Below are 23,161 nucleotides of genomic sequence, written 5' to 3'. Positions count from 1 at the left end.
ATATTCTGCTCTCTGGACCATGTATCGATGCTGTGATTGGTTCAGGTGCTGGAGGCGGAGTCTGAGGAGGGGGAACAGATCAGAACCGGGTCAGCGCTGATACACAGAAGCATAGCTTTATTTACTGCATCTGGACAAAAACAGCTGGAGAAGCTTCAGAATACGCAGCTGCTGTTAAGGCAACACAACATGCAGATTTAGATGGAATCATATTGCTTTAAAAACTCACAAAAAGTAAAATAGTTTCTGCACTAATGAAAATACATCTGTCTTCTGTCCTACAAAGATGTTTTTATTACAACAAAATAAATATAGCAAAAAGGCCAAAATAATTTAAAATAGCTCTTTTTTTATAACCTTAATATATGTTCAGTATTTTTTTTTGTCTGATAATAAATGGCACAACATTCTTTGAAATAAAGAAAAACAGAAGCGAACTCCTGCAACATTCATATCATCAAATAATTAAATCTGATTAAAGATAAATCGGGAACAGCATCAGAAAGGAAGCGTTTACAGGATGATGTAATGATTTACTGTCAGCAGGTTCAGAAAAGGATAATCTTCCCTTTTAGTGACAGAAAATTCAGCATTTAAAAGGCATTTAACAAAACTAACTGGTTAAACTGGTTGATCTTGGCTTAGATCACGACTAGCATGGTGTGAGTTTGATGGAATTGCTGGTCGAACCCACTGGTCCACACATGTGGTAAGTGTATTATGGGAGCTAAGTGAAGCGGCGTGTGAACAGCAGGGGGCGTTCAGATATCAGAGTTCCGAATTTGGATTTTACTCAGAAAATTCCTAGTTTTTTTTTCACTGAAATTATGTTGCTCTTGAACAAAAAAACTATTATCTAAACAGATCAGTTCCTATTGGTCCGTTCATCATATAACATTTGGACACATTATAAAGAACTAAAGTCAGATTAACATTTAAAAGTGAAAAATACCAAAACTGGAGCTACAAGGTTTTTGCGTGACAGAAGCGATATAGACGTTACTGATCACCGGAAATGGAAGGTTTAGTTTGGGTAATGGGCGCTGCATACAACCACCAGTCTGACCACCGACTCAACAGAAAACAACCAGTACAAGGTTTAATACCTACAAACATCAGCATCAGAACATCAGCTCTATCGGTGCTGAAATAAAAACACTGAACATCCTGATCCTGATCCCGCTGTTTTCATATGCTGTAGATTCGATCTGATATCTCCTGACTGTCTCTGGAAGGTGCAGCCGGTCTTCAGACAGAAGGTCTGAGCGAGAAACTGATCTAATAATCTTTATTTATTTTATTGGCGGATCTAAGTGTAAAATAACAGGCTCTGTTGCACCATATAAAAGTGAATCTGTAAATTCTGTTTATTGTGGATATTTGATTTGTCTGAGCTAATCCTACTGTAAACCGTATCAGCCCCCGGCATTACCTGGTGGACCACCCAGTGCTACCAGTGAAGTGAAGCTGCTGCTCTCTGAAGCCTCAGGAGAGTCATGATCTTCACCAGGGACACAATGAAAATTATTTCTATCGTTAAATTACTTTTTACCTCATTGAGTTTCAGCTCTCGTTTTCACCCTGAGTCGTTTGCGCTATGGAGGAACTGGGAACTGTGGGATCAGGGCCGGTTTGGAATGATGGGGAGACAGAGGCTGACTGGGGGTTAAACTGGTAAATAAGAATGTTTGCAGGGTTTTTCTCAGTGGAATGACTTTAATTATCGAATGCTTATTTTCTGGTTCGTTGGATCTGCGCTAAAACCATATAAGTTGATTTTGATCTTTTTTTTTTCTGATTATAAAATCAAATTTATAGAAGGCACTCTGTGATAAACTCGCACTCAGCTCCTCGCAGACGTTTTTTACAGGCGGGTGTTTTTTGTACAGTCTGTGGAAAAATGACGACACCCCAACAAACCCATGATCTTATTTAAGATATTTAACACACAATTTTAATTTTAACTTGTAAAAAGTGTAGCACTGTTTAACGTCACCATGTGCAACATCACTGAATATCACACAGTGCTTTCTTAAATCTTACAGATTTAATAGCTTTTATATTTTATTGTATTTATTTCAAATCTGAACAGATTTATTTATTTAGCATCACAGCGCTAACGCTCGGAGGAAAGCACAGCGACTCGGTTCTGATACATCAGCTCACAGACGCAGCCTTGTGCTGATCCACATCACCCTAGGAGTGATGAGGGTAAAGAGAGAGCGCCGTCTACTGTACTGTACCCACCCAGAGAGAGCAAGACCATTTTACTCCCTCTGAGCGCCGGCAGATTGATGGTAAAGCTGCATAAGGAGGGGTTTGAATCTGTGACCTCCTGCTCATAGTGCATCAATATCTTAATACCGGCAATTAAAAGCATTCACTGGTGATCCAATCGTGTTCAGATTTAAATGGAGGCGTTATCTTTACACTAGAAATTAAAGTCGGCTCACACTGAGGACTCATTTTAATGAGAAGTGTAAACAGAATCTGGTCAAAGTGAATCCAGATACCAAACCCATGCCAAGTGTAAACAGGTACCCTCTTCCCTTTGACGTTTCCCACTCCTCCATGCAGAATTTAGTTTTTCAGATGTTTAAAATGTTTATTTTTCCTGGTTTCTAGTTGATAAAAACAAATGTCCATAAGTATAAATCTGTAAAAGATAAAGGATTTAATGGAGTGTCCTAATTTTCCACATTAATGTTTTTGAATGTTTTATTAGATATTTTGAAAAGGAAACTTCGCAAACGGAATAGAATAGTAAATGTGTTTTTGTGCTACATTTCTTTTGTGCTTTTTTAGGATTTAAAGAGGATTGATATTTTCTCTTTATTTATCCTTTAGGCTGAATTGGTCTCCTCTGTTGGAGCAACACTCACCTGATAATGCCCGTATAAAATCTATTCGATTGCTCGTCACTTACGTTTTTAAATCAGTGTAGCAAATCCGGAACGTTTGATAAATATTATTTTGTAAAAAAAAACAAAAAAAATATCTATTGCAAATTGTCTGAGGAGAATGTGATGTAAGAATGGTGTAAATAAGACAAGTCTAAGTGCTGCAGATTTTTGAGAAACATGAATCTAATCTAAATGGAGTGTTTAAAACAATCAGTAAGTTCTTTCTGATCTGCTGATTTTAGGAGGTGAGAATTCTCTGTCTCAGCAGCTCCTCGTTCCCAGCATGCAGCGGGGTCCGGTGCAGCGCCCGGCCGGCGGGCCGCGGGTCCGAGTCGCTCTGCTCGGCGTCGGAGAAATATCCGTCTGTCTCGATGTCCAGCTGCGAGCTCTCTTTCCCAGCCCGACCCCCCCGGCCCGGCGCCACGCCCCGGCCCCGCCCACGTCTGAAGCGGGACTTGTTCTGCCGCGGGAGCCGAACCCGTAAAGCTGTGGGTGGGGTCTTGCTGGGCTCGAGCTCCGGGCCGATCGGGCTGCCGGGCGCGGAACACGTCCCCCCCGACCCGGCGTGACTCCACCCCTCGTTCTTCTCGGAAATGTGGCACGAGTCCATTTTGGAAGTGGGAGGCTGTATCTGGTCCGCTGTGCGGTGGGCGGGGCTCGCTGTGTGGGTGTGGTGGTGATGGAGGTGGTGGTGCGGAGTTTTCCCGGTGGAGTGCCGGCCGCTGCGAGCTCCCCGAGGCGCAGAGCCCCCCCCGGACCCGGACCCGCCCGGCCTGCGCCCCCCACTCTGGGATTTGCGACCCAGGTGAGGGGTCTTCCAGGTGGTCTTTAAGGAGGGATCCATCATCAGGTTCAGCAGACTCTCCTCGCCCTGCATCAGCTGATCTGATAGAAGACTCGCGGGGGAATCGCGCGACTCTCCGTCCAGCGCCCAGCGGCTCAAAACACCATCCGCCCGGATCTGAACCGACCGAGAAAACCAGCTGTCCAACAGAGACCCGTCCAGCGGGAAGGAGAAACCTGCCAGAGAAACACCACGAGATATTCATTATAATAATAATAATAATAATAATAATAATAATAATAATAATAATAATAGTAATAGTAATATGCCGCAATGCTAAAATACAAACTTATAGAGTCATATCAGAATATAAAGACTGGAATGAACTCGGTCCGGGACGTGAGGGATGATGTGACAAGTTTTTATTAATTTTATTTATTGTTTTATTATATTAAAATGTTAATCACACACACACACACACACACACACACACCCCACCGTGTTAAATTCAAATAATTTTGTCAGTACTGCATATGTACAGCACATACAGAGAATTAAATTACGCTACTCTCCTTCCCAAATTTACAACAAGATTAAATTAAAATATAAAAGAATAGGAGACACTAAATGTACAATACAACAAGGACACAGATAAACATATGTGAGACAAAAGACACAATACAATAGTAAATATAAGTGAGAGTCTACCAGTTAGGTATGATGGGGGGGGTTAAAAGGGAATGACAGAACCTGTATAAACATCAGTGCAAATATAGCTGTAGAAAAGCTTAAGACTGGTAAAAAGTGAATGAGTGCATAAAGTTTGCTTCCTCACAGTCTGGTGGATGGAGCAGAGTGTACACATACTGGAGGTGTGTATAGATTATTACAGGGGTTATCACTGATATTATCACTGATATTATCACTGAGGAGTGTTTGAGTGTATGATAGATACCCAGCTGTTTGAGAAGAGAGTTGTTCTCTATCTTCCACGGTTCTTTCTTCTCAGATCCACTCCTCCTCCTCCTCCTCCTCCTCCTCCTCCGCTCTTTCCCTCCCTTCACTCCGTTCTGACGTCTCTTATCAGTTTTCAGGGCTTTTTCTAAAAGAACACAAACCCACCTGAATTAAAGAAGCTTCCAGTGTTTGTCTCATTCCACCGTACAGAAAGTATTTAATAATAAAATTACAATTACAATACAATACAAAATTACAATTTATTTCTTAATTCCAGTAGATAGGATATAGTAATGAGATAGAAGTAGATAGCTGCTCTGTGGTGCTGAAGATCAGGGTGATCAACAGAGCTGAAAACAGGACTTTGTTGTTGAGTTTCTTTAGATGGGGTTTAATAATAATGTGCTGCTGTTTGAGATCTTTTATCTGCTTCATGTTGTCAGACAGGTTCTATTTTAAAAAATGTCTTGATTCTACAGCTCTGGCTGTGGGGGCATCCAGGTGAAGATTACAAAGATGAGTGTCTCTTGCCTACAGTAAAGCATGGTGGTGGGAGTATCGGGGTTTAGGGCTGTGCGGAACTGCAGTTCAGTGAGGGAACCATGAATCCCAACATGCACAGTGACATACTGAAGCAGAGTATAATCCCACATAATAACAACCCCAAACTCAGCTCCAAGACCAGCCCTGCCTTTCTAGAGACACTGAGGGTGAAGGTGTTGAACTGCTGCAAGATACTGTATATATTTACTGTATATATTATATATTACTGTATATTATTACCTCTGGCCAGGTCCTCCTCTAGAAGCTGAATCTGGAGGTTGAAGATCTTTTCCTGGACACTGCACAAGTTGTGCTTTATCCTTTCCCTTCTTGTGACCATATAGCACAAGTTCCTGACCTGTAATAACACACACACACACACACACACACACACACACACACACAGCAACACAGAGTGGAGAAGTTATTTTATCATAACTTTATACAAACACTATTTTTACCTTCTGCATAAATTTTGAGTTTTGTAAATATGTAAAATACGTTTATTTATTAGTTTTACTTAATTATTCTTAATTCACTTATTATTTAGTATTTATTTCATGGACCAGCAGGGATCTCCATGAGGTGGTGAACATTGTGAGAGAGCATTCGGCTTGAATTTATAAAGTGCACAAGCAAAAATCACAGATTCCATTACTGCATGTTTCAGAAGACTGAACTAAGTTTTCATCATTTATTTCCAACATATTTTCTTCCTTATTTAGAAGTTCAGTTACTCAGTGCTTGTTTATATGAACTGAGGATGAAGACGCTTCACTGCAGCATCATTTCAACCAGCGTAGCATCCCCAGCAAATGATACATCAGCTAACAGACGCCTGTACCGACCAATTACAACGGGAGTGATGAGGGGGAAAGAGCGCCACCTACTGTACTCACCCAGAGAGAAACAGCATGATCTACTGTACTCTCTCTCTCTCTCTCTCTCTCTTACCCAACAGTGGCAGTGCCTCAGTCCAGCGGGGCTCTCAGAGCTCATGAGCAGCACATTTTTAACAGAATAGCCTTTAGAACAAAAGGATTGTCTAAATCCTTTGTGTGTTTTTAGTGTTTCACCTGAGAAACCAACACTTAATTCATTTTTATTTCACCTTTGCTTTGAAGCCTTTGGCCAATTAGCTCTTGGAAAAGTCATTAGAAAACATGTTCCTATGTGTGTGGTTTTGGGTGATAATTAGTGTTTCTAGTTGATTTGATTTGTTTGTGTTTTTTATGTTTATATTTAAGAATCACACTGGAGTATTTCAGTAGATTTAAACCTGATCCCTGTTCTTTAAATAAAACAGTCCGTTCACTCGCACTCATCTCACTGACTGATTACTCAAAATCTCCTTCATAAGATCTGCTAATCCTGAAGATTCACAGATATATACATAAAGTTCCAATTTAATAGCTATACATAAATTAGATGTAGGGTTTAGGGGGTATAGTCTGTGTATGTATACGCTATTACTACGTTAAATATATTTCATTAAAAAAGTTACAACAGGAAAAACAGCCCATAATATCATAATGAGACTCACCCGCTCCAGGTCCTGCCGGAGGTGAGTGAAGAGCCGGAGACGGCGGTAAAGGACGTCCTGCTCTTGCTGATCCAGATTGTCCACCTGGTCTCTGTTCAGCGAGACGAGCGGCCGGTTGAAGTTGGCTCTGCGGCGGAGCTTCCAGAACTGGTACAGGAAGTCCGCGTGAGCGTCCGGCAGCCCCAGACTCTCAGCCACGTCCTTCGGATCCACCAGCCGGTAAAACTCGTCCTCCAGCTCCTGCAGCTTCTGCTTACGCTGGCTGGCCTTCTGTACTTCTGATTGGTCCCTGTCCGAGCGTTCTGATTGGACTAGCGCCGGTTCCCTGCCGGACGGTCCCGTGCCGCAGTGCCGTGATTGGTCTCTCTCCGCGCCGCCGGTCGGCCGCGAGACGCCGCTGTGCTCCAGGCAGAAGGATTTGAAGCGAACCTCGTCATTTTCTGCCAGCAGAGTTCTCATCTCCAAACCGTGATCAAACGCGCAGGTCACGTGAAACGCAACCACGCAGGACGGCATGGAGCACTGAACAACACACACACACACAACACAGAGTTTACACTTTATACACACACACACACACACACAGCACACACAGCACACTAACAAACAAACACACACACACACACACACACAGCACACAGCACACTAACAGACACACACAGCACACTAACACACACACATAACACACACACATACACAGCACACACACAGCACACTAACACACACACACACAGCACACTAACACACAAACAAACACACACAACACAGAGTTTACACTTTATACACACAGCACACTAACACACACACACACACTAACACACACACACACACACACAGCACACTAACACACAAACAAACACACACAACACAGAGTTTACACTTTATACACACAGCACACTAACACACACTTACACACACACACACACACACACACAAACAAACAAACACACACACAACACAGAGTTTACTCTTTATACAGTGGTGTGAAAAGTGTTTGCCCTCTTCCCGATTTCCTGATTTTTTTGCATGTTTTTCACACTTTAATGTTTCGGAACATCAAACCAATTTAAATAATAGTCAGAGATAACACAGGTAAACACAAAATGCTATTTTTAAATGAAGGTGATTATTATTAAGGGAGAAACAAAATCCAAACCTACATGTTTCTGTGTGAAACAGTGATTGCCCCCTTGTTAAAACATATCGTCACTGTGGTTTCTGACACCTGAGTCTCTAGCCACACCCAGGCCTGATTATTGCCACACCTGTTCTCAATCAAGACAGGTGTGGACCTGCCGGACAAAGTGAAGTCCAACAAAAGATCCTTAAAAGCTGCACATCATGCCGAGATCCAAAGAAATTCAGGAACAATTGTGAAAAAAGGGAATTGAGATCTATCAGTCTGTAAAGGGATATAAAGCCATTTCTAAAGCTTTAGGAATCCAGAGTACCACAGTGAGAGCCATTGTCCACAAATGGTGAAGAAATGGAACAGTGGTGAACCTTCCCAGGAGTAACCAGCCGCCCAAAATTACCACAAGAGCGCAGCGATGACTTATCCAAGAGGTCACAAAAGACCCACAACAACATCCAAAGAACTGCAGGCCTCACTTGCCTCAGATAAGGTCAGAGTTCATGCCTCCACCATCAGAAAGAGACTGGGCAAAATGTCCCAATGGCAGAGTTCCCAGATGAAAACCACTGCTGAGCAAAAACAACATTAAAGCTTGTCTCAACTTTACCAGAACACATCTTGATGATCCCCAAGACTTTTGGGAAAACATTCTGTGGAACGATGAGACAAAAGTTGAACTCTTTGGAAGGTGTGTGTCCCTCAGTACATCAGGTGTTAAAGAAACACTGCATTACAGAAGAAGAACATTATACCAACAGTAAAACATGGTGGTGGTAGTGTGATGGTCTGGAAGGGTCTGGAAGACTTGCTGTGATAAATGGAACTATGAATTCTGCTGTCTACCAAAAGATCCTGAAGGAGAATATCTGACCATCTGTTTGTGACCTCAAGCTGAAACGATATTGGGTTCTGCAGCAGGACAATGACCCAAAACACACCAGCAAGTTCAGCTCTGAATGGCTGAAGAAAAACAAAATGAAGAATTTGGAGTGTCCTAGTTAAAGTCCTGACCTGAATCTGATTGAGATGCTGTGGCATGATCTTAAAAAGGCCGTTCTGCCCGAAAACCCTCCAATTTGTCTGAATTACAGCAATTCTGTAAAGAGAGTGGAGCCAGAATTCCTCCACAGCTCTGTAAAAGACTCATTGTAAGTTATCACAAACGCTTGGTTGCAGTTGTTGCTGTAAGGGCGGCCCGACCAGCTATTAGGTTTAGGGGTAAATCACTGTTTCACACATGTAGGTTTGGATTTTTTTCCTCCCATATTAATAAACACCTTCATTTAAAAATAGCATTTTGTGTTTACCTTTGTTTAACTAATATTTAAATTGGTTTGATGTTCCGAAACATTTAAGTGTGAAAAACATGCAGGAAATCAGGAAGGGGGCAAACACTTTTTCACACCACTGTACACACACACACACACACACACACACAACACACTAACACACACAACACAGGGTTTACTATTTTTTTCTGCGGCTCTTTAGGGTTTAAACTGATCTCTGGAGGAATCCAGTATCAGTTCTTGGTTCAGCTGATGTTCTCAATATAACATGATTAGTGTAAATCAGTTTAATCAGTGTTACCTGAATACAAGTGCCGGTGAGTTCTCGGCACAGGTGACAGGACAGGGCCCAGCGGCTGGCGGGGATGTGAGACACCTTGGTGATTGGCTCCATCTTCTCTGGGCAGCCAATACTTACCTGCACACAGTTACAGAATCCAAAACACGCTTTAATCTAATCAGCATTAAATAATAATCTAATCAAAATCTCATAAAACAGCCATAAAACCTCCCATAAATCAAAATGCTCTTCTAGGGTACATATATTATTAGAATAGCACTGCCGAAGTAAATGTGTAATTAGAATAGCACTGCCGAGGTAAATGTGTAATTAGAATAGCACTGCTGAGGTAAATGTGTAATTAGAATAACACTGCTGCAGTTGATTTACCTCAGGGATCCATAAGGCACAGCTGACATGGATCCACTTGGTTCCACTGCGAGTCGGTTTTAAAGCTCCTCCTCTTTTGGGACACAGGAGACATTTGGGCTGAACCCCGAGGGCACAGGTTCGACACAGCCAGTTCCCCTGGGGTACCTTCATGATGCCATAACATGCCTTAAAAAGACAATTAACACTTCTTTAGTCCAAATTCACTAAAGTAACTTAAACAATTTCCTAACAAATGTAAACATTCCACAAATTTACCAAACATTTTTACTTGTAAAATGTATTTAAACTAAATAACATGATGCATTTAATAATTTATCAGAGCTGTGGAGTTTATAAACATGTTATACAGAGCATCCAAAAAAAAAAACACATACGGTGCTGGTCAACGAATTATAATAATAATAATAATAATTAGAATAATTTGAAATAGTGCATTCATGAAATTCTTTGAATGCATTTTTTTGTGCAGAAAGCAAATCAGGTGTTCACCGCACCTGTCCTACTCGTTAGACTAATCACAGAACTCGTTACCTGGAAAAAAAATTGCTCAGCTGAGCTTTCCAAAAGGCCCATTTAGGCCATTTAACTGTGACACTGTTGTTTTATTGAATTAGAATAATGGAGAAACCGTTTCATTGAATTAGAATAATTTTTATTATAATTACAATCATCACTTTCTCAGTATTTTGTGGCTGCCCCCTTGGCTTGTATGACTGCCTGAAGTCTCCGCGGCATCGATTTGACCAGCTTGTCGCAAGTTTCCGCACTCACAGCTTCCCAGGCAGTGGTGATGTTCTGCTTCAGTTGGTCCAGCGTAGTAGGATTTCTGTCGCGAATTTTCCGCTTGACGATGGCCCAAAGGTTTTCAATGACATTGAGGTCAGGCGAGTTGGCCGGCCATGCCAAAACTTCAAGCTGTTTTTTAGTGAACCAATCTTTGGTCGACTTTGCCGCATGAGCCGGTGCAAGATCCTGTTGAAATATGAAGTCTTCTTCGCCGAACTGTTCCTCAACAGTCGGAATCAGGAACGTTTCCAGAACATCTTGATATACGGCAGCATTGACAGTCTTCTTGAGGAAGCAGAGTTTCCCTACACCTCGAGCGGACATGCATCCCCAGACCATAACGCTCTGGGGAAACTTGACGGATCTTTTCACGCACTCGTGGTTGTAGGTTTCGCCACCACGACGCCAGACACGAGGACCTTGGTCACCGAAGGAGATGCAGAAGCGTGATTCGTCACTGAAGACCACTTTCTGCCAGTCTTCAGCAGTCCACTCGCCGTGTTCTTTGGCCCACTTCAGCCGTTTCTCCATTTGTTTCTTGTTCAGCATCGGTTTTACTGCTGGAACGCGAGATTTGAAGCCGAGTTCGCGCAGACAACGGTAAGTGGTTGATCTGGAGACGTCAGCGCCGGTCTGCTTGTTCCACAAGTCGGTGAGCTCGGAAGTGGACTTGAACCGGTTGCTGACTGCGATCTTTCTCAGCTGCTTGTTGTCGCGAGCAGAAGTTTTTCGGACGCCGGAACAGTTGGTGCGCTTGCTGCAGTTTTTCTTGAGAGCTTTGCAGACGGAAGACTGGCTGATGCCGAGCTGCTCAGCAATTTTAGTTTGGGTCAAGCCTTGTTGGCGAAGGGCTTGAATTTGAGCCACTATTCCGGTTGAGAGGTCGCGCTGCTTACCCATGATTGATTTTACAACTTAGAAATTCTACTCAACCCTGACTTTATACTGCACAGTGAACACTCTTCACAGAAAACAAAAATTCCAGCATTTATTCTAATTCAATGAAACGGTTTCTCCATTATTCTAATTCAATAAAACAACAGTGTCACAGTTAAATGGCCTAAATGGGCCTTTTGGAAAGCTCAGCTACTTTTTCCAGGTAACGAGTTCTGTGATTAGTCTAACGAGTAGGACAGGTGCGGTGAACACCTGATTTGCTTTCTGCACAAAAAATGCATTCAAAGAATTTCATGATTGCACTATTTCAAATTATTCTAATTCGTTGACCAGCACCTGTACATGCATTTTGTCTGTCTAAAATTGAGGGGGTGGAGCCAACAGGGTGTCAGGCGCATTTGCTGCGCTCTAGTGGAAGCTTTCAGTACCGTAAGTAAAAATTTCATTCTTCCAGCACCATTGTGGAGTCTCAATGTGTTTTTTCACAATTAATGTGATTTTGACTGGATGCTCTTTTTCTGTCGTCACTGTCCTAAAATCTTACTGTAGACTGTGAATTTCTAAAGTGTCTGAAATCAATTTCTAACTCTTTCCATCTTTATGTAAATCAACCATCCTCTGAAGCTCTTTTTGGCACAGTCTGGCTCGTTTACGCATATCCTTCCTGTGCAGAGCAAACCATCACCCTCGCGAGACTCCAGGTACCAACACTCTACTCTAATAAGCATTTTTGAGGTCATTAACACAAAGGTTTACATACTGTTTCCACTGAAACTATAAGTTTTTCTCAATGAAGACATGAATGTTCATAATTCATAATTACTTTTGTGTTATTAGTTTATATTTGTCAATACCCTTTAATGAAGATCAGATCACATTTTATGACAAATTCAGTAAAATTTCACATAGGTTTTCTCGCTGTTCACCACGCAACCGGACGTCTACACGAGCGACAGCAGGTATATCTGCAGCCTAACAGAAAAACTTTTAATCCATTTTAAATGTGTATTTACTTAATTTATTCAAACCTGGTGAACACAAATGTTGCATTTGTCACAGAAAACCATCTCATTGCCATCTTCACCCTCTGGTGAACGGCAGACGTCACAGACTACATCCTCGTCGTACTCGATCCCCAAACCCTCCTGCGCCTCGATCGCTTCCTGCATCTTCTCCTCACACCGGATCTCCAGAACCACCAGAACCCGTTCCATCGTCAGCTCGTCCAGCTCCGGAAGCGCTGCCACAACAACAACACAGAAATTAACTATAGAGACCCTGAAGCAACATTACTCAGACATTATTATTAATTATTACTTTTATTAAATCAGGATATATACAAAGACCAATTATACAATTTGATCCACATTATCCACTTTTTCCATTCCTCTGATCATTTATTTCACTCTGTAGTTTAGTATAATAATTACAGACTGTAGTTATGTTTGTGTTTCTCTGTATATTTTATTTTTCTCCTCCTTATTTTCACCCTGTTTTTCAAAACCTACAGGATATAAAACCACCACAAAGCAGCTCTTCTTCTTCTTATTATTATTATTACTATTATCTGTGTGTGTGTGTATGATGGTGGTGGTGTATGAGGTGTTAGTGTGTGTGTGTGTGTGTATTATGGGGGTGGTGTATGAGGTGTTAGTGTGTGTGTGTGTGTGTGTGTGTATTATGGGGGTGGTGTATGAGGTGTTAGTGTGTGTGTGTGTGTGTGTGTGTGTATTATGGGGGTGGTGTATGAGGTGTTAGTGTGTGTGTGTGTGTGTGTGTGTGTGTATTATGGGGGTGGTGTATGAGGTGTTAGTGTGTGTGTGTGTGTGTATTATGGGGGTGGTGTATGAGGTGTTAGTGTGTGTGTGTGTGTGTATTATGGTGGTGGTGTATGAGGTGTTAGTGTGTGTGTGTGTGTGTGTGTATTATGGTGGTGGTGTATGAGGTGTTAGTGTGTGTGTGTGTGTGTGTGTGTGTGTATTATGGTGGTGGTGTATGAGGTGTTAGTGTGTGTGTGTGTGTGTGTGTGTGTGTGTGTGTGTGTATTATGGTGGTGGTGTATGAGGTGTTAGTGTGTGTATTATGGTGGTGGTGTATGAGGTGTTAGTGTGTGTGCATCCCTAATTTTAAAATTCTGTTAAATTTAAAGCCAGACTAAAATAAATCAGATTATGCATTATTAGCTTTAAACACTACTGCAAATAAAAAAATGACAGCAATTTCAGTAATTAGTCATGCATAAAGTGCATCAACAGAAAAAAAGAAACATCTCTGTATGATCCGTACCTAGTTCTCTAAACTCTGCATTAACAAGATCAAGCCAGGTCACATCCAAATCGTCAAGATCATACCGGCTACCGGAGTCCTGGAGTATCCGAGAGCTCCTGAATCCTGATTCGCTCTGGTCTCCGCTGTAAGTTGGTGAATAGAACGGAATCCGACTGACCTCAGGAAGCTCCCTAAAACACAGAAATCAAACTTCAGTAGTTTGTACCAACAGAGGCGGGTTGTGATCAAACTTCTAAAAAGCTTAATGAACAGCGAAGCATTGGCGATGCATTTGATAGATTTCTTAGAGCCCAGAAGGACTACAAGACGGATACTGAGCTACTAATTTTATAATGAACAGGTTAGCACTGAGCTCCAGCTGAGAATGTAATATTAGCTAGCTAACTCATCAAAACCTCTAGTAGGGACGGGCATTTTAAATCATTTCAACATTGAAGATCGCACATTCGCTCTCTGCAGTATTTAAGTGAGGAGATCCAGACGAGTAACGCAGTCGTGCTACAACATGCTAAAGTGAACGAAATCAGTTGCAACTGAGGACCAAAAGGTGACCAGTGTGAGAGAAAAATACAACCCAAACACAAATCAGACTCAGTTTAGCTATAATTGTAAAATAAACCCGTTTTGCACCAGTTAGTGGTAGTGTACCCACTAGTGATTGGACGATCCACTTTTTTCAGCTCCGATTTGATTCCGATATTTAACTGATATAAAACTGCCGATACGATACAAATACTTTTAGTTTATTAGTAGTGCTATGATTAAGGTCACATAATGAGGCTAAAACAGAACCACACAACCCTTTGAAGTGTAAACACAAGTGCATTAAATGTAAATGGATTCCAAAGTCATTTACTTGATACACTTTATATACAAACACACAATAGTTTTGTTTCAAATTAAAATATATTTATTAAATATTTAAAAAAGTTAAATAATAAATATATTAAATATTAAATACAGGGCTCTAGACTAATGTTTTGCACTGGTTGTGCAGGAGACTTTTATTTTGACAGGTAGTGTAGTGGATTAGCTGCAATGGCTTTAACTGTTTTTCCGAGCTGGATTAATCAGTGTTTTTTAATAACAGATAGATTTATTAGTGCTGGTTAGAGTGGGGAGGATCTGTGGTTTGATATTAGATGTGGATTATGGCTGTAGTTCACTTCAGTTAGATACTTATTACTTTCACAATGCCAGAATACAGCTGTCGGCCTGATGCTAGCTAGGCTAACAGACTGCAGATCTTAATGGAGATGCTAACGGCTAACTGGTGATGCTAACTGTATTTCTGAACTAAATTAATCTCTGTTTTTAATAACAGATGGGTGTGTTTGTGCTGGTTAGTGTTTGTAGATCCTGTGGTTTTATAGGATATGAAGATTATGATTATAGTTTGCTCCTTTACAACAGCAGAATGTCCCATTTTTACTGATTCAGGGTTTTTTATTCTACAAAAGATACTCAATCTCAATTTTAAAGCAAAAAAGTGCCATTAAATTAATCCTATGCAGTATTCTCACCAAAGCACATTATTTAAAAGCCTTTCTCTCAGCAGAAAAAGAGCTTTAACTGCAAAAACATCAGACTCCATCAAAACAGATGCAGATAAACAGAAATACAGTAAAAAGAAATATTTTTTTTCTCATCCTGAAGGGAGTAGTTGAGCAAGTTTGAAGAATAAAGCTGTTAGATTCCAGATTAGCCTTGAAGTCCCCAGCCAGAACCAGAGGATGCGTTTAATTCCATCAGCAGCACACCTGAATTTCCATCATTAATCTCTGATTTACCAAACCAAAAGTAAAATTCCTCACACATCAGACCAGCGAATCAGAAACTCTGTTCAGGATGCAGGTGGGGATTTTCAATGATTATTATAAAAAAAAACCTGAACAGAAATAAAGAGGACAAACCGCAAAACACAAACCACAAGTAACCCACAAAAACAGGATGCAGAGCTCCAGATACAGACCTCGATAACAGACGAGCCCAAGACTAACAAGCAAACAGAGAATTCAAGGTGAAAAAGGAATTACCCAGTACCAAAACATACCAGCACTGTTAAACATGGTGGTGGAGGTGTTTAGGAATGTATCGCTGTGATGAGTACTGCCTTAAACTACACCTCGTCCCACAGCACAACAATTTACTTAAACATGCTGACAAACTAAAAACCTTTTTAAAAGCTAAAAACTGAATTTAAGAGAACTACAAGCAGAGCTCTGGTATAGCACCACCAGATAAACTCCTAAAACACGCAGTATTAAGTGGTAATGAAGTTATTTATTTATTTTTATTTGATATTCTTGCCATATCATCTATTCTAAGGAGATCAGACATATAAATCTTTGGGCGGATATTACTGCGGTACACGTTCTCCCCGCGGCCGAGGTGCCGGGCGGTCCCTAGCTGAAGTGGGCGGAGCCATTAACTCATGAACTCATAAACTCAACTCATTTTTCTAAAGCTGTTTTTTTTTTACTAGCTGGAGGTTGAGGAAGAGTTTCATGTGCAGCATCATAAACAAATCAGTGAAACCTGCTGTATTTCACAAACAACAAGAACAAGAAAAGGTGAAGTTTAGCGGAAGGAGAGATTTAATACAGGCTTATTATGAAAAACTCAGATCTGAAGGATGAAGTTGAGTAACTGATACTGGAAGAACAGAAAACTGAAATAAGGTATGGTATCTGTAGCCCACTGGCTTAACTGGCCTATGCTAAGCTAGCTCAGCTACATATCCACAGAGTACCACACAGAACAGTGACGTTACTGAAGCGCTAACTGCTGCAGCACCGCTGCTGCTGCTGATCTCAGAGACTGAAGTCAGGCGATGGAGGGAAGACGGCGTACTGCATCAGGTTACGTCCTGTTGGGATCTACCTGGGTAAAGGATAAAGAGGATCACGCACCTGACCACAGGTATAGGAATGGCCTCCACGTTGGCTGGAACCTGAACACCTTTCTCCCATTCCTGTCTCCAGGAATCTGACAGAATATAAAAGTCCTCTGGGTTCAGCTGCGTCGAGTCGGGCAACTTCATGGCTGTTATAAAATCTGTCCGAAAAACCTGCAGAAAAAATTTAACCAAAAAAGAAAAGATAAAACTCAAGACATTGCTTTAGAATTGTGGTTTAACAAAATCATTTTAAAAACAAACTAATAAAACAAAAATGATGAATAGAACAGTAGTCTGATGTGTGGTATTGTGGTGTGTATCACACTGAACATGGAGCACAGAACGTTAAAAAATTATAGATAAACATGTTAAAGAACATCTCCAAGCAGCCTGATGTTCCTGTAGACATTATTCTAAGCTCTACATGTAGTCTGATATATAGTCTAAATTCTACGGGGCTGTAGCTAACCCCCCTGGACCTGGTTGGTAAAGGGGAAACTGATGATGGATGGGAGAGACGGAGAATAAGAATCCAGAACAACTTTCACAGAGATTAGAGGTCAGCTCCAAGCTCAAGGTACGTCAGTGAGAGCGCACCACATAACCCTGCTTTACTCTCAGAGCTTAAACTGAACCTTTACATACTGGAACATCACACTTACTGAACACACTGGGGAGAATCTGTTCGGCTCCTGGTCCTGCAGGTGTGGTGAAGGTGGACTGAGATGACTGCTTTGTGGACAGGGGGCGGAGCTACACAACAAGAAGGTGAGACTGGCTCCACCTCTCTCTACTCAAGGCGGAAGGTTTTGGGTTGTTTTAAACAGAACTGAAGGAACTGGCGTAAACACTGAATAAAAAAACTCGCCAAATGTCATTTTTTCATATTTACAACTAATTTACATTCTGTTTCTTTTTACGCAGAATAACGACAGCGAGTCAGCTGGTGAAGCTTCAACCACCCCATACAAACTGTGCAGTAGTTGATTTCTGGGCTGCAAAATTTCACTGCAACTTTCCCACCTTTATCTCCGAGTCCCGGCTCTGCACTGGGTCACAGGGAGCCGAAGGCATACGGCTTTATTTTAATGATTAATTTTCAAAAGCAGTACGAGCAGAATTCCAACCACTGCCCAGATTTAGCACAAATTACTTTTAAAATAACTGACCCACTTCTTACAGCTTTCACCCGAAACTCAGATCCCAACACTGACGGGTTCGGTTACAGTGTGTTACGCAGCCCCCACAGTCCCCACAGCAACAGAAAACCTGTAGATGTGGTTAAATGTTTACACACATCAGGATTTCCTTGAGCTGTTCTTCATCTGTGCCAGAATGAATTATAAATAGGGCTGTACAATATTTCCATATCAGTATTTATCAGTAATAAGACTTTTACACATATTTTCTAAATTGTAATATCACTCAGAAGCGCAGAGTGCCGTATAAAGCCGGTCACTAGGTCCTGGTGTAACTGGAGGCCAAAGTAATGCACAGACATCATACACACATTACAATCGACAGCAGGCCTTACTCTATCTAACCAGTATCATTCTTTTATGAAATATCAGCAAGTAGTCCAGCTCAGAATACACACCCGCTAAACCTTTATTTAAATAACCATTCCTTTAACGCATGAAATTGTCACAAAAATCATAACTAAACTGATTTAAAGTATTGAATAAAAAATGTATTTAAGAAATTATCTTGGATGCAAACCTCAGATGGTTTCCGCTGTTCGTTCCGCACCCACACGCTCCGGGATCCAGCGTTCTTCCAGGACCGTGTGCATGTCGTCACTTGGCCTGAATTATAATAAAGATTATTAAAGATTATTATTTAATCCTCAACTTATTCAATGCTTCTTTTTTCTTAGTTTTTCAGCTAGAACCAACTTTACAGGGCGGTAGAACCAGAATGTTCCTGCATTTTAAAGTGAGATCAGTGTTCAAACAGTTCACTTTAAAATATAAAAGGTTTAGCAAACTCAGCTGATATTGACTATTTTATGAAGGTAGTCGTCAGCAACTGATTGACATCTGGATCCACTAACTTAAATTTCAGATTTCGTATGAAACGACATTTTTATATCCAATAACAGTACAGAGTTCTCAATAGGCGGACTACGATCCAGATCCCGACACAAATGAGATGTGCTGCACAACGACCATAGCGTCTCATAATCCATCCAAACTTCAGCTTTTCTACTTTCATTTGGTCCAAACATACAGAAACTCTGAGACTTGCAGTAGCAGCAAAACTTCTCACCAAAACGTTTTATTTTAATTAACAGAGTGAGTCCGTACGCAGGACAAACAGGACGTGATGTTCGTGTCTAAAATGACAGTAAAGACGTTCGTTTTTAGAAAACTGAATTTTTCTTGAGAAGAGCGTGAAGACATTCTGCTTAATTATGGTATAAAACTGGGAACACTGGTAAATGTGCAATACTTCCCACAGAACACAAAGGTACAAACCTCACAATCATCATAAATCAGTTTAAATTACTGTATAAACCCCCAGAATCTCCACAGCTCACTCACTAATCACCAGTTACAGCAGTGTCTCACAGTCCGACCGTCTTACTTTTATAGGTTAAAGACCTGATAACAGAAGGTGTCACACTGAATTATAATAGTTCATGCATTATATCTGCTGGTTGGTTTGGAGTTCTGAGTGATTTCTTATGAATCAGACCCCCGTACACCCTCACCCCACACTTCTCTCTCTCAACAGCTCCTTACTGTCGGTGGTGTCCGAGTCATTGCTGCTGGTGGAGAACTTCCTCCTCTTCTTCTCGCTCTCCATCTGCAGATTAAAGATAAGATTGGAGAGCATCAAAACACAGAACATCCCCAACACTACAGCCGGACTGGGTCACAGTGTGATACTGGGAAACCATTAGCTGAACCGGGTATCAGATAGTTACACTGATCCGTTTACTGAACTTGAATAACTGAGCCTGTCAATCTGTACATTTATATTACCAGGCATCACTTTTTAGGATATGGCCAAATCTAATAATAATAAAAAACGGACATATCTGAAATTATATAGCGGAGAGACACAACCTCTAATGTTCATCTGTGGCCTCATTTTGAGAATGAATGACTTGCACTACCTTACTGTCAACAATCAGCAAAAAATCCAATTAAATCCCAGTTTAAATCCTACAGCAATCATCCACAGCATGTGTACTAATCTGTAAAGATGTTCTTCAGTAAAAGATTTGGGTCAGTCTGGCCAGCACAACTGTTCATTATTTTAAAGACAAATTACATACATTTATACCTGTGAAAATGTGTCATGTTTTGTTTAACAAAGTGAGTAAAGTAATGTTTAAGCCGATTCTCTGCCACTGCTCTCCACAGTACAGCAGATATATAAAGTTAGTATAAAGCATGAATTATAAAAATGTATAACAGGTTATAATAGCCTGAAGGGAGAACACTGTATACAGCAAGAACCCAGAGCCAAAAGCAGCAGTAATACAGTGGGAGTCACTACAGATGTCTTTATGTTTCAACAAACAGAAAACAAGGTTTAATGGTCACAACTTCAAATGTTTTTTCACTATTTTTATATTAAATTATACATAATATTTGAGCTATTATAATTATTTTATACAAAATGAATGTCTTCATAAGTTCTTGTTGTATACAATTTAGACTTTTTACAGATTTTTAGTTTATATTAAATGCTTAAAACTGTCATGTTCACACATAAAAATATATATTTTTTATTTTTGTAATATCACCAAGAATAACAAAAATATATATTGTTACTCTATAAAATAATAATAAATAAAATAATAATAATAATAATAAGCTAAGCTTTTCCAGGCGGATTTTTGAGATCTTGACAGGAGGAACCATTTTTCTAATTGAGTGACATAAATAAACACATGCTGAACTCTACACACAGCACAATCACAAGCTCATCTTCTGGCTTCTAGATCCTCCAGACCTTCTCCCATCAGTCTCAGTGTGTGTGTGTGTGTGTGTGTGTGTGTGTGTGTGTGTGTGTGTGTGTGAGGGGGGGGGGGGGGTCTCATTCACAACACTCCCTCATGTGAGAGCAGCTCTAACAGGATACCACTAACCATGTGAGAGCCTTGCCCCCTTCTCCACCAATCACAAGCCACCTGCCTGCTAGGCTTTGCATAAACACAGCCTGCCTGTGTCACACTGGACATATATGGAGGGTTTCATTGCACTTCTACAGGCTAACATCCCTGTAGAGCCTGCTCACACCATGATCAAATCATATTTAAACTGATTTTATTTGAACTGATTTAATGATAATGTGGAAATTTCTAACCACCTCACAGCACCAGCAGCGAATCATCTCACCCGGTTGCTGAAGAGGATGGGAGTGATGTCTCTACTGATCAGTTTTCCCAGGCAGAGGGCATTTTAGATAACTATGACATGTTTAATTAGCTGGATCACGTGTACTAGAAGCAAGAAGAACACTAAATGTGCAGGGAATGGGGATCCTGCAGGACCAACAGGAGCAAAAAAAAAAAAACCCAGAAGATGGTGAGAACCAATAGTTAGTGGGATCCATATTTACTAAAACACATCCAGAGTTTCAGGCTCGATCTGTTTATTATTTAGGACATGGACAAGAGGCTGGATTCCTGCAGTTCTGTTCTTCAATGGATCCCAAAGTTTAGTAGGTTCGTTAGAGCAGAAACTCCGCCCCCTGCAACGCCCATGCCCCGCCCCCTGCCTGATTTAGGAGGATGTTCCTCCACCTTGCCATGCGCACCTCGCGCGACAACGCCCACTTATCGCACAGCGAGAAGCAGCTTGGACTGTAAGCAAAGGCCACGCCCCCTACAGACCGAACTTAAGCAGGAGAAGCAGGAGAGATAATATTTAACATCAGTTACCTGCGAGTTTTCACTACAGTATAGTGCAATTAAAATACACCTGCATCACAATCATCATCATCATCACAATCATCATCATCATCATCATCATCGTCAAGCGTCTTTGGGTTTTAGAAAAGCGCTATATAAAAATAAAGTATTATTATTATTATTATCATCATCATCATCATCACCATATTAATGCCGGTAAAGTAGCAGTGATAACTGTGATACAGGCTGGGCCAGAGCTTCACCCTGCAGAACCGAGCTAACTTCACCAACCAGCCAAACACTCGGTTCTACTCAAACTTTCCAAACTTCCGGGGATTTATATCTGTAACTTATACGGACTATTTACAGCAGATATTGGTTAAAGTTTAGATACAAACAAAAAACACGATCTGCTGAAAATCTGCGCATCCGCTTCCTTAACATGTAAACAACCCGCCATATGCAGGCGGTCCGCTCCTGATCCCCGCGCGGCTCTTTACCGCGGGCACGAGGGGCTGCTAGAGCTCACTACCCAGCCCCGTTAGGGCACCGTTTAGCTCGCTTGCTTACCGTGTTTGGGCTGGCGGTCCTCGCCTGCGGGCAGCGCCGGGACCGGGGGCGGATCAGGAGACCATTGGAGGCGAACCGCTCGCAGCTAGCGGGGCTACTCTCAACGCTGCGGGGCTACACTCAGCGCTGCGCTGCGGTGCGTGTTCGCTCCCCGCGCCCCTGAATATCCCCCGGGGTGAAAAGTGTGTTAGTTAGCGAGAGCTTCAAAGAAACAAGTACCTCCGTCCGATTATCACGGGATTCAGTAGAAACGCGATGGCCGCCCGCGCAGCGCGCTTTCTCATAGAGATTTAAGCCGAAGCTGCGGCTCCACAGCCCGGGCTGCACTCGCACCCCTCCCCGCAGCCCGCGCTCCGCCGCGGGGCTAACCGGCTAACTCCCCCCCGGGTTTACCTGCGGAGAGCGGGGTCTGACCTACAGCTGTAACCGCACGGCGCGTTAAACACCGTTACAGCAGCTCCGCGGACCTGAGAGTAAAGTGTTACTGCGAGTTAACGAGATTTAGAGGCATTTTAGTTCCCCTAACCCCGAGTTACTTCCTAAGAGAGAGAGACAGCTACAGCTAACGGGCTAGTTTACACACCTTACCCCACAGCCTGTCTCTCTCTCCCTGTCTTTTTTTTCTGTGTCTTTCCCTGTCTATCTCTCTTTCCCTGTCTGTCTGTCTGTCTGTCTGTCTCTCTGTCTGTCTCTCTCTCTCTCTCTCTCTCTCAGACCCGCAGCACACATAAACCCGCACTCTAAACTCTTTTGGCGCCATATTAATGACGTACCAAAAATAAGCCCGTGATCCGCGCGACTCCGGAGAGCGCGAGCTCTGCTTCAGATCATTAAACACTACGGAACATCATATAAATACTCTTTACTTACCGGTAACTCAGTTTAACAGCTGATAAACATCAAGAACGCCAGCAGTTTCTCATATCTGTAAACGGGGCGGTTCATCATCCAGCAAACCGTCCGTTTTACAGTGAGACCGACAGGGGGAGCCATCGGCCAACACACCGCCCTGATCTGCTGTTCCCG

At 41.8% G+C, this 23,161-nt stretch overlaps 1 protein-coding gene across 4 annotated transcripts; it reads right to left on the bottom strand.

Moving 5' to 3' along the window:
* Positions 1-97: 97 nt before the first annotated feature.
* Positions 98-23,105, bottom strand: jade2 (jade family PHD finger 2). 4 transcript variants are annotated; one of them, XM_022676701.2, is made up of 12 exons: positions 23,006-23,105; positions 19,443-19,506; positions 18,418-18,503; positions 16,712-16,869; positions 13,797-13,969; positions 12,539-12,750; positions 9,825-9,992; positions 9,456-9,572; positions 6,731-7,252; positions 5,428-5,545; positions 4,643-4,789; positions 98-3,923 (listed from the first exon to the last, which is right to left on the bottom strand). In XM_022676701.2, the coding sequence occupies exons 2-12, from the start codon at positions 19,504-19,506 to the stop codon at positions 3,142-3,144; spliced, it is 2,547 nt and encodes an 848-aa protein (XP_022532422.2). In that variant the 5' UTR covers positions 23,006-23,105; the 3' UTR covers positions 98-3,141. The 4 variants fall into 4 exon arrangements, with proteins under 4 accessions (XP_022532422.2, XP_049322417.1, XP_049322418.1 ...); XM_049466460.1 differs by lacking the exon at positions 23,006-23,105 and adding an exon at positions 22,136-22,849; XM_049466461.1 differs by lacking the exon at positions 23,006-23,105 and adding an exon at positions 22,355-22,849.
* Between the last annotated feature and the right edge of the window lie 56 nt (positions 23,106-23,161).

The sequence above is a fragment of the Astyanax mexicanus genome, chromosome 17, assembly GCF_023375975.1.
Source record: "Astyanax mexicanus isolate ESR-SI-001 chromosome 17, AstMex3_surface, whole genome shotgun sequence".
NCBI classification, from domain to species: Eukaryota; Metazoa; Chordata; class Actinopteri; order Characiformes; family Acestrorhamphidae; genus Astyanax; species Astyanax mexicanus.
This window is presented reverse-complemented; position numbering and strand designations above follow the sequence as displayed.